General features: G+C 40.3%; 2 protein-coding genes across 3 annotated transcripts in view; both read left to right on the plus strand.

The window, feature by feature from the left end:
- The window catches only part of kars1 (lysyl-tRNA synthetase 1), a 66,931-nt gene extending 56,615 nt beyond the window's left edge, over positions 1 to 10,316 (plus strand). For both annotated transcript variants that reach the window (XM_076287853.1, XM_076287852.1), the window contains 6 exons: positions 6,430 to 6,603; positions 6,891 to 6,976; positions 7,257 to 7,342; positions 7,582 to 7,708; positions 8,056 to 8,199; positions 9,889 to 10,316. In XM_076287853.1, coding sequence (XP_076143968.1) covers positions 6,430 to 6,603; positions 6,891 to 6,976; positions 7,257 to 7,342; positions 7,582 to 7,708; positions 8,056 to 8,199; positions 9,889 to 9,963 — 692 coding nt within the window. In that variant the 3' untranslated portion in view covers positions 9,964 to 10,316. The remainder of the gene's footprint in view (positions 1 to 6,429; positions 6,604 to 6,890; positions 6,977 to 7,256; positions 7,343 to 7,581; positions 7,709 to 8,055; positions 8,200 to 9,888) is intronic.
- Positions 10,317 to 10,788: 472 nt separating this feature from the next.
- gcshb (glycine cleavage system protein H (aminomethyl carrier), b) lies at positions 10,789 to 14,193 on the plus strand. Its single transcript, XM_076287854.1, has 5 exons — positions 10,789 to 11,336; positions 12,958 to 13,037; positions 13,330 to 13,393; positions 13,517 to 13,648; positions 13,770 to 14,193. The coding sequence occupies exons 1-5, from the start codon at positions 11,186 to 11,188 to the stop codon at positions 13,862 to 13,864; spliced, it is 522 nt and encodes a 173-aa protein (XP_076143969.1). The 5' UTR covers positions 10,789 to 11,185; the 3' UTR covers positions 13,865 to 14,193.
- Positions 14,194 to 15,738: the final 1,545 nt, after the last annotated feature.

The following is a 15,738-nucleotide window of genomic DNA, read 5'->3' on the forward strand; positions in this document are numbered from 1 at the left end:
CCTTATTTGACTGATCCCGTGGTTGGCAAATATTTTGAGGTGGTTAACATAATCGAAAAGTCTTGAAATTTGGCACACACATCTAGTGATACAGTGAATAGACAGGGATAAAAGCTTGGCACTGGGCGTTGCCCAGCAACTCCATAGCGCCCCCTTATGTCACTGTGACTTGTGGTTGGCATATAGTTTTAGATACACACACCAAATTTGGTAGGTGTATGTAACTCCCAAAAACAAACAACTTTTGTATTAACATGCCATTAGCCACGCCCACAGGAAGTGAGGTAATTGAGATTTTGTGCGTTGTGGACATGATCAATTTTAACATACTCCTCCTAGACGGTTGATCCGATTCATGTCAAAGTTGGTATACATGACGCCGAGATGTTCCTGATGATAAATTGTGAAGCGTTTTTTTGATATGTTGTAATTTGACGAAATGGCGAAATTATTAATTTTAATACCCTTCCACATAAACAATAAATGTGTCATAATTAACCATGCATGGCTTGAAATGTTTTAAATTTCACAGGTCATGGAAGACCATGTTAATGATAATATTCACATGCCCATAATGCATGTTTGGCATAGCGCCACCAACTGGCAACAGAAAGAATGACAATTATACTGATGTCATATGATCAATTTGAACATACTCCTCCTAGACGGTTTGTCAGATTCATTTGAAATTTGGCAAACATTATGCCAAGATGTCGCTGATGTTAAATTGTGAAGGTATTTTTGAATGTTGTAATATATTTGATATGATTTTAATCTCACCACATAAACAGGAAATGTGTCATAAATCACAGTGCATTGAATGAATGGTCTGAAACTTCTCAGATTAATAGATATCATGATTATGATGATATCCAGACACCAAATGGGCCTGCCTGGCATAGCGCCACCACCTGGCCAAGCAGGAAATGTGCCAGAAATGGAAAATGCCTTAAGTGATTGATCTGAAACTTTATAAAATATTGGATATCATTATTGTGATGATATTCACATGCGTAATTCACAGGCCTAGCATAGCGCCACCTTCTGGCCAAGCAGGAAATGTGCCAGAAATGCTCTATGCTTTGAATAAATGGTCTGAAACTTCTCAGGTTAATAGATTATGATTATGATGATATCCAGACACCCAATGGGCCTGCCTGGCATAGCGCCACCACCTGGTCAAGCAGGAAATGTGCCAGAAATGGACAATGCCTTAAGTGATTGATCTGAAAGTGTACAAACATTTTGGATATCATTATTGTGATGATATTCACATGTGTAATTTCAATGCCTAACATAGCGCCACCATCTGGCCAACCAAAAAGTGTATCAGAAATGTTTTTTGCTTAAAATGAATGGTCTGAAATTTCTCAGGTTAATATATATTATGATTATGATGACACCCAATGGGCCTGCCTTGCATTACGCCCCCACCTGGCCAAGCGAGTAAATGTGGCAGAAAATAAAATACAAAAACAAATAGCACACGCATCAAATATGTACATTTCACAAATGAACCACGTCGGTGCTTTGTTGGATTTCAACATGTCGCGGGTTGCGGCCCGCAGGTGCTCGGGCCCGCCATTGCCGCTTGCGGCTATATTTATTATTAGGGCCCGAGCACCGAAGGGCGCAAGGCCCTATTGTTTTTGTAAGGATTATTATTAGGGCCCGAGCACCGACGGTGCGCGAGGCCGGGACGGCCTTGCGCACCGAGAGGTGCGAAGCCCTATTGTTTTTGTAAGGATTATTAGGGCCCGAGCACCGAAGGGCGCAAGGCCCTATTGTTTTTGTAAGGATTATTATTATTATTATTATTATTATTATTATTATTAGGGCCCGAGCACCGAAGGGCGCAAGGCCCTATTGTTTTTGTAAGGATTATTATTATTATTATTATTATTGTTATTCCACTTTTTTGCTTTCCTGTTTTTGAGGTGGTTAACATGGTCGAAAATTCTTGAAATTTGGCACACACGTCAGGTGTCACGCAACGCAGTTAGGTACAAGAGCTTGACCTCGGGTGTGGCCCAGAGACTCGCTAGCGCCCCCTTAGGTGACTGATCCCGTGGTTGGCATATATTTTGAGGTGGTTAACATGGTCGAAAACGCATGAAATTTAGCACACACATCACGTGGTACAGTGAATAGACAGGGATAAAAGCTTGGCACCGGGCGTTGCCCAGGAACTCCATAGCGCCCCCTTACGTCACTGTGACTTGTGGTTGGCATATAGTTTTAGATACACACACCAAATTTGGTAGGTGTATGTAACTCCCAAAAACAAACAACTTTTGTATTAACATGCCATTAGCCACGCCCACAGGAAGTGAGGTAATTGAGATTTTGTGCGTTGTGGATATGATCAATTTTAACGTACTCCTCCTAGACGGTTGATCCAACTCATGTCAAAGTTGGTATACATGACGCCGAGATGTTCCTGATGATAAATTGTGAAGCGTTTTTTTGATATGTTGTAATTTGACAAAATGGCGAAATTATTAATTTTAATACCCTTTCACATAAACAATAAATGTGTCATAATTAACCATGCATGGCTTGAAATGTTTTAAATTTCACAGGTCATGGAAGACCATGTTAATGATAATATTCACATGCCCATAATGCATGTTTGGCATAGCGCCACCAACTGGCAACAGAAAGAATGACAATTATACTGATGTCATATGATCAATTTGAACATACTCCTCCTAGACGGTTTGTCAGATTCATTTGAAATTTGGCAAACATTATGCCAAGATGTCGCTGATGTTAAATTGTGAAGGTATTTTTGAATGTTGTAATATATTTGATATGATTTTAATATCTCACCACATAAACAGGAAATGTGTCATAAATCACAGTGCATTGAATGAATGGTCTGAAACTTCTCAGATTAATAGATATCATGATTATGATGATATCCAGACACCAAATGGGCCTGCCTGGCATAGCGCCACCACCTGGCCAAGCAGGAAATGTGCCAGAAATGGAAAATGCCTTAAGTGATTGATCTGAAACTTTATAAAATATTGGATATCATTATTGTGATGATATTCACATGCGTAATTCACAGGCCTAGCATAGCGCCACCTTCTGGCCAAGCAGGAAATGTGCCAGAAATGCTCTATGCTTTGAATAAATGGTCTGAAACTTCTCAGGTTAATAGATATTATGATTATGATGATATCCAGACACCCAATGGGCCTGCCTGGCATAGCGCCACCACCTGGTCAAGCAGGAAATGTGCCAGAAATGGACAATGCCTTAATTGATTGATCTGAAAGTTTGCAAACATTTTGGATATCATTTTTGTGATGATATTCACATGTGTAATTTTCATGCCTAACATAGCGCCACCATCTGACCAACCAAAAAGCGTATCAGAAATGTTCTTTGCTTAAAATGAATGGTCTGAAATTTCTCAGGTTAATATATATTATGATTATGATGACACCAAATGGGCCTGCCTTGCATTACGCCCCCACCTGGCCAAGCGAGTAAATGTGGCAGAAAATAAAATACAAAAACAAATAGCACACGCATCAAATATGTACATTTCACACACGCACCATTTCGGTGCTTTGTTGGATTCCGACATGTCACGGGTTGCGGCCCGCAGGTGCTCGGGCCCGCCATTGCCGCTTGCGGCTATATTTATTGAGTATTATTGTTATTCTACTTTTTTGCTTTCCTGTTTTTGAGGTGGTTAACATGGTCGAAAACTCTTGAAATTTGGCACACACGTTAGGTGTCACGCATCTCAGTTAGGTACAAGAGCTTGACCCCAGGCGTGGCCCAGGGACTCGCTAGCGCCCCCTTAGGTGACTGATCCCGTTGTTGGCAAATATTTTGAGGTGGTTAACATAATCGAAAAGTCTTGAAATTTGGCACACACATCAGGTGTCACACAAAGCAGCTAGGTAAAAAAGCTTGGCGCCGGGTATGGCCCAGAGACTCGCTAGCGCCCCCTTACGCCCCCTTAGATGACTGATCCCGTGGTGGGCATATACTTTCAGCTACACACACCAAATTTGGTAGGTGTCTGTATCTCCCCAAGATGAACGACTTTCGTATGTACAATGCATTAGCCACGCCCACAGGAAGTGAGGTATTTTGGATTTTGTGCGTTGTGGACATGATCAATTTTAACGTACTCCTCCTAGACGGTTGATCCGATTCATGTCAAAGTTGGTATACATGACGCCGAGATGTTCTTGATTATAAATTGTGAAGCTTTTTTTGATATGTTGTAATTTGACGAAATGGCGACATTATTAATTTTAATACCCTTCCACATAAACAATAAATGTGTCATAATTCACCATGCATGGCTTGAAATGTTTTAAATTTCACAGGTCATTGAAGACCATGTTTATGATAATATTCACATGCCCATAATGCATGTTTGGCATAGCGCCACCAACTGGCAACAGAAAGAATGACAATTATACTGATGTCATATGATCAATTTGAACATACTCCTCCTAGACGGTTTGTCAGATTCATTTGAAATTTGGCAAACATTATGCCAAGATGTCGCTGATGTTGAATTGTGAAGGGATTTTGGAATGTTGTAATATATTTGATATGATTTTAATATCTCACCACATAAACAGGAAATGTGTCATAAATCACAGTGCATTGAATGAATGGTCTGAAACTTCTCAGGTTAATAGATATCATGATTATGATGATATCCAGACACCCAATGGGCCTGCCTGGCATAGCGCCACCACCTGGCCAAGCAGGAAATGTTCCAGAAATGGACAATGCCTTAAGTGATTGATCTGAAACTTTATAAAATATTGGATATCATTATTGTGATGATATTCACATGCGTAATTCACAGGCCTAGCATAGCGCCACCTTCTGGCCAAGCAGGAAATGTGCCAGAAATGCTCTATGCTTTGAATAAATGGTCTGAAACTTTTCAGGTTAATAGATATCATGATTATGATGATATCCAGACACCCAATGGGCCTGCCTGGCATAGCGCCACCACCTGGCCAAGCAGGAAATGTGCCAGAAATGCTCTATGCTTTGAATAAATGGTCTGAAACTTCTCATGTTAATAGATATTATGATTATGATGATATCCAGACACCCAATGGGCCTGCCTGGCATAGCGCCACCACCTGGTCAAGCAGGAAATGTGCCAGAAATGGACAATGCCTAAAGTTTACAAACATTTTGGATATCATTATTGTGATGATATTCACATGTGTAATTTTCATGCCTAACATAGCGCCACCATCTGGCCAACCAAAAAGTGTATCAGAAATGTTCTTTGCTTAAAATGAATGGTCTGAAATTTCTCAAGTAAATATATATTATGATTATGATGACACCCAATGGGCCTGCCTTGCATTACGCCCCCACCTGGCCAAGCGAGTAAATGTGGCAGAAAATAAAATACAAAAACAACTAGCACACGCATTAAATATGTACATTTCACAAACGCACCACGTCGGTGCTTTGTTGGATTCCGACATGTCACAGGTTGCGGCCCGCAGGTGCTCGGGCCCGCCATTGCCGCTTGCGGCTATATTAATATTTGTTTTTCTTTCACGTCTGTCTGTTTACATAGAGAATATGGTAGCTAGTTACATACCTGTCATGTTCTTGACAGATATAACATATAGACTACCCATACTGTCATCTTTGTGACACATAGGGACAGGCCCAGAATTGTTTTTTCTTTTTCTTTCACTTTTTTCCATCTTGGAACAAGACCGCCAGTGTCACACTTGGCATATCTATATAAGCTAGGTGAACAATGACTGACCAAGACTCAGACTAGATTTTACAGCACAAGGTTAACATTGTTTAAGTCACATATGTGTAGTCTGATCTCATGGACATGGACTCAACTGGGACTTAGGCAGAGTGTAGATGTAATGTGTAAAACTTTGTAACACTTATGTATACAAAGTAATAGTACTGGTCTGGCTATCTTTTTCTCATTCAGTTCAGCTCATGGACCTTGGCCTGCATGAGTAGTTGTTGTGGAACACTGTAATCTGCCTGTTTTAACTCCTGGCTAACTGAAAGATATTGAATGAACAAACTTCACTCTGTCTATGTTATAAGATAAGATATAAGATATTTGGATACGCACACGGTTTACTGATTTATTTGTTTCCAGTTATTAGTTATGTTTATTCTGCAGGAATGGCTTTGTAAACTAGGTACATTCTACACACATACCACTCTCTCCAAGACACAGTTTAGTGTGGTGAACACTCCTCACCATTTTGGCTACCCTTGCCAGGAAAATGTGTTGACGTCTTCTCACGTCTTGGGTGCCACTGATAAGTCACTGACAAAAACCCTCCAAATACCCATGTGTGATCCCTGTATCTCACACATGTTGCAGCGCAGTCATTTCCAGGGCTCTTATATCTATTCCTGCCACTATGTCTTTAGGAATGGTCAAGCACATCACAGGTGGCTACAAGGTGACCTACCACCCTGAGGGACCAGAGGGGCAGGCGTTTGAGATCGACTTCACCCCGCCCTTCAGAAGGGTCAGCATGGTGTACGACCTGGAGAAAGAGCTGGGTGTGAAGTTCCCCCCTCCAGACACATACGACAGCAATGGTAAGGCAGCTCTCAGACAATCTCTGTAATCCTAATAACAGTCCAAGGTCATACAAATCGTATGAATGCTTGTGTCTTTACCATCACAGCCTGGCAAATATGCAGTTATAAATATTAATTTTTGTTCCTCTGTCAAAACAAACCTTAAATGCCTTGGAGTTAAGTAAGTAGATAGTTAACCACAATTAACTTTTATGTCAGAGGACAGAACTTTACAGATACCATTGTTGTTTGATGGTGTAGGTTTTACCTGAATGTCTGACGTCTTTGTGCTTGATTATTTTCAGAGACTCGTAAGTTCTTTGATGAACTGTGCGCCCAGAAAGGCGTGGAGTGCCCTCCTCCTAGAACCACGGCTCGTCTCTTAGACAAGGTGGGTGTCAGTCATTCTATTCAGTGTCTCCCCAAATAAGAAAAGGGACAGAAATGGTCTAAGCAGATTAATTGTATACCTTCATCCATTTAAATAATATGTTAATTGGAGCAGTTCACTAACTTTGAGAATGATTGTTTAGGATTGCTACAAAATTGCAGTCCCAACTTGTCTACAACTTGTATATTTGTCTTTGTATTTTTCTTCTTGACATGCTTGACGTCACATGCATTTGCTTAATCTAATGTCTCTCCTGTTTTCTGGGGATTCTCTGCTACAGTTGGTAGGAGACTTCTTGGAAGTAACATGCATCAATCCCACTTTCATCTGTGACCATCCACAGATCATGAGTCCGCTGGCCAAGTGGTAAGACATAGTGATAATTATAACTATTTATGATAATTTCATGGTTACTCAGTATGTACCTTGACTATCTTTGTAGATTTTGTGACAGTAAAGCTAATCAGCATTGTCTGGAGACGTGACTGTGATGTTCTTGACACCAAGTCTCCCACCAACACTTGTATAATTCAGTGATTTGCTATGACTTTGTGTCATTTTAGCCTTAACTGCTCCTTAACCACTTCTCTTTTCTATTTTCCCAGGCACAGATCGCAGAAAGGACTGACTGAGCGCTTCGAGCTCTTTGTCATGAAGAAAGAGATCTGTAATGCCTACACAGAGTTGAATGACCCCATCAGACAGAGGGAACTGTTTGAGCAACAGGCTACGGTAGGTATAGCAATAAGCTTTCCCCCTCGCCTTGAAGCGCAGTGACTACAATGAAGGAAACCTCTTATAGGCAGTTGTTAGATTTTTCTGTACTGGGACAATTCAGCAGTATTGGCAACATGTTCAGGACTTTGAGTCTTGCTATACTTCATGCCATTCTCCGGCACGTTTTTGTAAACTCAGGGTTGATTTCTAAAGGCTCTGTAACCGTAATCTAAAAAATGTTGCAAAAAATCATGTTCAGATTTGTTTAATTGTTTAATTGTAGTTTTCACTACAAAGCTTTTACCTGTTCTTCTCCCTTGGTTTCTGTCTCTCTATATGTGTGGGTCTGACTGCACCCCCAGGCAAAGGCAGAGGGTGACGATGAAGCCATGTTCATTGACGAGACGTTCTGCACTGCTCTCGAGTATGGCTTGCCTCCAACAGCAGGCTGGGGAATGGGCATCGACCGTCTCACTATGTTCCTCACGGACTCCAACAATATCAAGGTACAGTGTAATACACCAACCAGTGCACTGATTTTGCCTGTAGCTCATGGTTTCTGTCAAATACATTCATGAGTTAACTGCTAATGAACATGCTGGTGAAAGTGAATCCATTGTGTGCATTTAAAGTAGGAGTGTCAAACTCATTTTCATCCTGGGCCACATCAGCATTATGGTTGCCCTCAATGGGCCGGTTGTAATTGAAAGACTATGTAAATGTATCATAATATGTATAATATCATTGCACAATTGCCTCTGCATTCTATTATTATCGATTGCCAACAAATTAACTAGCTTTGAAAGTAGAATTACCATTATGGCAAGCAGATATTCAAGCGTACAACTATAAACAAACATATAACAAACAGTAACAAATCTGCATCAGTGTACATCCATTGACATGATGTAAAAATATACTGTATATGGGTACCCACTAACATTTCAATTTGATTATAACATATACTGTAAATCCTCAAATTGTGGCCGGGGTCTTTTATTTACTTAGGCTGCGCAAAGGCACAGGCCTTTATGAGATGGTAGATTAGATGTTCGATTCAACTTTACTTTACTTTACTGTACTGTGCAGAGTACAAGTACAAAGCCAACGAAATGCAGTTTGCATCTAACCAGAAGTGCAAAAAAGCAGAAAAGTGCAATGTGATACACATATAAAAAGTATAGACAGGTGATGCATAGGCAGGACAAGAAATATAGTGCAGTGTGGACAGTAGTATGCATTAGGTTTACAGAAGATGGTTTTATTTGGGGCAGGCTTGTATTCAAGGCAGGTATCTGGGGGGTATTTGATGGTTCACTATTAAGTTTAATGTAGAAAGAGTGTCGAGATTTCCACCCGCTGTTCATTGCGAGACAAGGCAGCCGCTTTCATTCATTCATTGAACGTGCGCTGTGCTGTAATGGAAACCTTATTGCATAGCCAAGTAGTTATTTTTTTTAATTATGCATGATTTACTTTTTATTAAATTTGTAGGCTGGAACGCCTTGCGGCAACAATTGTGTTTAAATGTAGTAGCCTACTGCTTCAGCCTGTGGCAAGCTCAGAAGGGGCAGCAAGCGACTGGTAGTTTGAGAGCGATGTGTTTGAGACCCATGGTGTAGGACAACGACTTGTCATTGGCCTTGGAATTGTCAACAGTATTAAACTAACCAACAATATAAAATATTAAGAAGAGCTCTTTTATTTCATTGAGTTAAATCAAAACAATGTCTTCTAGTGCTTGTGGACTGATAGCCCTACTGGTAGGCAGTTATTACCCCGACTTGTATTTGGGGGCCGGCCTTTATTTGTCCGAATCGACCACGCCCCCGGCCATAAATAAAATCCTGGCCATAATTTGAGGATTTACGGTATGCTATTAATTTATCAGATTAAAGACAATAATTTTCAAGTGAATAACAAAATGTAGGCTACTCTAAAAAGCAAGCTCTCACGGGCCACATAAAATGACGTGGCGGACCGCATTTGAGTTTGAGACATGTGATTTAAAGTATCATTTTGTTTGCATGTTAGTATGGTAAATTAATGTATTGACATCTTTTGTGTTTTTATCACAGTCTCATCTCGCCTTATAAGCTTTCAAATTGTTTGCCTGCTATAATGTCCAGGTTGCATTGATGTTAGGTATGATGTGTGGAACAACCATCTAATGTCCTGCCTCCTTTCTCTTGCAGGAGGTCCTTCTGTTCCCTGCCATGAAGCCTGATGACAATAAGCCTACACCAACAGCAGAGGGCACCTCTGTATAGTGCTGATGTGCTGTCACCTATGCCTGCCAAAGGAAAGGCACACTGGTTTCAGTGTCCACATCAGACATAGGAGAGTTTTTATTGCTACAGCAACTGGCTTTGATGGGCATGTAGTGTTATGGAAATGTAAAGGTGTGATGTCCAATGGTGCATACGTAAGGGAATGGCACGTATGTTGGCTTTTCTGTGTCATGGTTGTCGGACTATGTCGGCTTTTTCGGAGTAATGGAGGTGATGTAGAGGTGCCTGCTGATTTACATGGATGCCCCTATGGGTTTTTTTTTAATTATCAAGTGGAACAAATACATCAAATCCTATACTGGTGACAGGAATTAAAGAAATTTTAAAAGCAAGTCATGGATGCATGTTTTATTTATTACCATTTAACACATTTTTTAATAGAAATGTTGTGTTACATTTATTTAATAAGCTTTAAATGTAGAATTTGCCAATAAGTGTTCATAAATAGATAATATTGCAGTAGGGAGAGGAGACCTTTGTGGCCTATGAAGCTGCAGACTGGTTTGTGTAAGCTGTTATGCCACAACCATGGACAAGCTGCAAATACTGGACTGTGAGGCCTAATATATGGTAGGGTTCATCATAAACCTGTGAAATAGTCTTAGGTCACTAATGGCCTTGTCTCCGTTTAAGTGCGATATGGATAGTGGATATATTAAGCTGAATTCTTTAACAGCAAAATAAGCCTTGAGATGGCAAAACTGCATGTGACCTAAATTTAACTTGCTTCTCTACTGATGATAAGTCCCACGTGTCTTGGTGACATGTTAGCTAGCTTCTCAGAGTAGAAGTACAACTATTCTGCTTGAAAATGATTCCAATTTTGAGATATTGATTAAATGGGAATAAAACCTGGTGGAAATTTGCTTTACTGTAGGATGTCTGGGTAGATCACATATTTTCAAAGCCACAATTGCCCATCACACAAACGGCTAAACTTAATAACTCGGCACGGCACTTCAGGCACAACTAGAAAGAAAATAGTCTGTTATCAGGAACTCTGAACTTAAGATGGTCCAGAATCGGACTATCTAAAGGCTTTGTCAGCAAAGATAGGCTAGTTGTGGGCCTCGAATTTGGACCCTTGTGCCCAATGTTTCCTTTCATGTATCGGGAGCGCGCCTAGAGTAGTACTGCGCGCCTCTCTTCTCACGGTCGAGTGCATCAGCATTATTTATTACACAGTAGACCCTTGGTGAAGATGGCGATGTATTCGGCTCTTCGGTGCGTTTCTTCAAACTTTTGTGCTACTCTGCCATTAATTACCAGATCCACTCAGATTTCATCGTGTCAATATTTTATGCGGACCAACTTTCATCGCACACTGAGCACAACCTCACGTCTCTCTTCAGGTAAAATGTTAAACATTGTTACCAAATGCAAGCGTTTCAGAATAGTAGTGGCGAACTCATTAACAGGAAAGGCTATAATAACTGAATTTAAAATAGCAAGTCACATGGGTGAAATGTGCCACTACGAGTCCTGATATAACTGTCGTTTTGTAAATTCAATCTGATCTGAGCTCAAGTGCATAAGAGTAACTTTAAAATGAAAGCTTTAGAAGCGTGTTACAAAGTTCAACCATTGGAATTTGGGATGTTGCCGAGAGCTAAGGCTAGCGATGTTATACGCTCTTTTTAGGCTGCAAGAAAATGATGCTAACTACTTTGATCAACGATAGGCTACTTGGGAATGGGAATGACCTATATTTTGAATGAATGTTTTACACAGCTCCCTAACTTTGAGGAGAAACCGTCTCATGTTTTCGGTCAGGTGCACCCACACTCAGTTTCCAACCTTGTGTTCCATGAATGTCTTGCGTGGACATTTCAGAAAAGGACAAACTTGTAAATGTTATCAAAAAGCTATCATAGTTCTTCCTGATACGTTTGCATTGCAGCATCTCCGCTACAGCCAAGCCCCCACGGATTCTCTCTTTAAAAAGCATGTGCGTTTGATTATCCCAAGGCCCGAAATCAAACTTAGTTAAACACTCATCGAGTGTCTCGTGTGTGCACAAGGGCAGATTTAACCCCAAGAGAATAGATCAGTGTGTAAATGTGGCCTGTGCCAAAAATATATCTTTTAAATGTTGTGCTGCATCCAATTGCAATTTCTCCTAAATCTGCGAGTTCAGTCCTTCCCCCTTTCTTGTAATATCCTTTCTTCTCTGTTGACGATGCGTGGACAGGTTTGAGGCTTTACCATGGTGTGCTTCTTTGAAATTATTCAGCCATGTTTTCAGATACAGCACACTCCACAATCTGGTTTAAACCTGTATTTTTCTGCATGGTCTGATGCTGCCATTGAAAATTGTTGAGGCATTGAAATCCTGCCTCGAGGTTTTTGAAACGTGACATATTCAGGCAGAATACTGAAAGACTTAGTCCTGATGATGCCAGTATCAAACAATTGCAGTTTATGACAATGTCTGTGTATAAAATTGGGATCAGCCTCTACAGCATGGTTCACTTGTGGTGTTTAGTCATGCATTGTACAGGCTACTACATGTTCACAGCTGATGTCAGTCAGAGTTTTGAGATGGCTTACATTTTAGTGTTTTTCTATTGATTATTTCCTGGCCAATAATGCAGTGCCTCTTGGGGGAGTTGCCCATATTATGTCCCATCTCCTCCCAACTGCAAGTTCATTGTGTTTGTCAGCTTTGCACAAGGTCTCTGCTGAGTGTTGTGAGCTATTGTCTCATGATTATCATTTAAAGCATTTCACACAAATGTCATGAAACCTTGAAGCAACTACATACAAATAAGTCATATTATGTTGAAGTGCCATTAGCTATTAGGCTACAGAATAAGAATATAACCTATCAGATGTCATTTCTAGAAAATCCATGAGTTACTATAAATGGGATGGGTGTTGATCGTCAGCATTATTGCACAATTAATTGTGATTTAGATGGCATTTCAACATACAATGCATAACTCTACCCTTTTCTGATTCTACCCTCTACAGCCCTCAAATACACAGACAAACATGAGTGGGTTCGAGTGGAGGGGGAAATTGGAACAGTTGGCATCAGCAGCTATGCTCAGGTACATGGCCTGGCATATGGCAGCACTCATCCTGTGTTAATCTTACAAATTGTCTTATTTTTTTTAACTCTGTCCTGCTTAATGTATTCAGTTTGATCCTCACAGGATTGCTCCTTAAAGTCTTAAACAGTAACACACACATACGAAATTAGGCTAGATTTTCATTCTTCATTCTTTGATTCTTCATTCTTTTTCATTTTGTCTGCCTTTGTCATCTTCGGCATCTGTCACAATATTATTATCCACTGACCTGTCATCACTGTCTGATCTTTTCCCCCAACTCCGCTTTCAGGAGGCATTAGGTGATGTTGTTTACTGTGGTCTCCCTGAGGTTGGGACAAAGCTTGAGCTAATGGGTAAGATGACGGGCATGCTGCTGAAGGTCTTTATGCATGATGGCTGACCTCTGTCAAGGAAGTTTTTTGAAATTCAAGTTTATTGCTCTGATAAATCCAAACACAGTCCTTGTTGTTTCACAGAGGAGTTTGGAGCATTGGAAAGTGTAAAGGCCGCCAGCGAGCTGTACTCTCCACTAACAGGGGAGGTAACCGAAATCAACACTGAACTGGCAGACAACCCCGGCCTAGTGAATTCAGCCTGTTATAAAGGAGGTGAGGATGTTCAGTCATTGTCTACAAGCCTCTACATGTTTGTCAATGTTTTTGAATTTGAGTGTTCTGATGAACTCTTCAGAAGCAACAGCTAGCAATTCTTGTTTTTTTTGGCTCATAGGGTGGTTGATTAAGATGACCATTGACAACCCTGGGGAACTTGACGGTTTGATGGATGAAGACGCATATGGCAAATTTGTAAAATCACTTGACTAATACTGTTAAGATGCTGCTTTTCTTACTTGATGTTAATCATGATAAAAAATTTGCATCTCATTGGGAAAATACTAATGTTTTACTTTTTCATTTTATTTATTTTGATTGTGATTGTTACAAAAGTAATCAAACAGTAGTTTACCTCAAATGTTAACCAAAAACGTAGGCCTACGCATAACACTTTAAAATGATGTTTCCAAAGGGCTTCAGCCACAGTCCTTTATCATGAAATAGTTGGAACCAGGTTCATATGGTTGATCTTTGTAAGCATGATTTTCTTTGTAAACAAAGTGACAATAAAACACAATTCAGTGATCAGAAAGACATCAGTGAAGTCTTTTTTCTAAAACACATGTGCAATTGGCCATATTATCAGTGAGATGTGTAAAATGAGTGTTGATGTATATGAAAGGAATGAAAGTCACACATTTTGTACAACCTTCCCTACTCTAGATTACCTCTTTCACAATAACCAAGTATTCTATCTGCAGTGGTACATTTAGCACGGCACCAGCTGTCTGTTGTAATGCAGTTTGCAGAAACCTAATTTACCAGGCGTTTTTAGGGTTGCATATGGAACATGCACTTTTGGACTGTCACCTATATTGTATATCTGCACGTGCATGTGCAGACAGAAGCAGAGCAATTTGACACACCTTGACCTTCACTCTCTGATTAAGATAAAGATGCACTATGGGGAGAAAGATAATCAATCATTAATGATGAGGTCCGAGTATAAATGGATAGAAGTAAACATACAGTAGAAATTTGCCTTTAACCTCTTTCACTTTTAAATAGACTATTGTCTTTACAATAATGTACCAGATAAGTATAGAGTTAACACTTCAAACCCTCAGGATTTTGTAATCTTTAGAAACTAATCTCATCTGATTCTGAATGTGCTTGCATTCATTTGTCCCTTTATTAAAAGTTTACATATGTTAAGTTGGATGTTATTCACAGCAGTGCCATACACCATAGTTGCTACATAGTTACACCGATAAGGCTGATACTGATGTTGGCATTTTAACACATACAAAATACATACAAATGTACAAATGAGTGTACCATGCACATTTGCAATCTTACAACAAAAATATAGCTGCAAGCAGCAATGAGGGGGCCAAGCAGTTGAGCAGGAGTTGGGATTGGATTGGACTGGACTTGACTTTGTTGTGTTAGATTGGATTGGACTTGATTGGATTGGATTGAATTGGATTGGACTGGACTGGATTCGAAGGTCACCGAATTTATTGTGTGTCCTCAAGATGTACTCCTAAGTCCACATACCAAGTTTGGTTTAAATCGGTGAAAGTGTTGATAATTATAGCACCCCTAGTCGTCAAAGCACACCAAATTAAATGTGGGTCCTTAGGATGTGTTCACGAATCAACGTACCAAGTTTGGTGTCGATACGAAAAAGTCTTCCTAATTATAGCGCCCCTAGTGGTCAAAGTACACCAAATGTATTGTGCGTCCTCAGGATCGGGTCCCGAGTCCATATACCAAGTTTGGTTTTGATACGTAAAGGCGTTGCTGAGATATGAGCTAATTTCCTGTATCTCTAGCGCCCCCCTAGTGGACGAAGGTCACCAAATGTATTGTGTGTCCTCAGGATGGGGTCCTAAGTCCATAACACAACAGCAGCTACAGGCCAAAACACATTTTTCCTAATTGCAGCGCCCCCTAGAGGTGAAAGGTCACCAAAGGTTTTGAACGTCCTCCTGATGGGGTTATGAGTCCACGTACTAAGTTTGGTTATGATACATGAAATGGTTGCGGAGATATGAGTTCACTTCCTGTTTGGCGGCTTCGCCACAAATTTCGATTGGCTCTTACGGGAGAACGGTTTTTGTTCCGAAGACGAAAAGGGA

Source organism: Alosa pseudoharengus, unplaced genomic scaffold (assembly GCF_046254945.1).
Source record: "Alosa pseudoharengus isolate Yale_2024_CS ecotype anadromous, Long Island Sound unplaced genomic scaffold, YU_APseudo_1.1 YU_APseudo_1.1_scf_16, whole genome shotgun sequence".
Lineage (NCBI taxonomy): Eukaryota > Metazoa > Chordata > Actinopteri > Clupeiformes > Clupeidae > Alosa > Alosa pseudoharengus.

What these genes read in the sequence shown, in the direction of transcription:
- gcshb (XM_076287854.1), top strand. Translation starts at nt 11,186, where the DNA reads ATGGCGATGTATTCGGCTCTTCGGTGCGTTTCTTCAAACTTTTGTGCT. An exon ending in AACCTCACGTCTCTCTTCAG is followed by an intron (nt 11,337 to 12,957) that starts GTAAAATGTTAA and finishes TACCCTCTACAG; the next exon opens with CCCTCAAATACACAGACAAA. An exon ending in GACAAAGCTTGAGCTAATGG is followed by an intron (nt 13,394 to 13,516) that starts GTAAGATGACGG and finishes GTTGTTTCACAG; the next exon opens with AGGAGTTTGGAGCATTGGAA.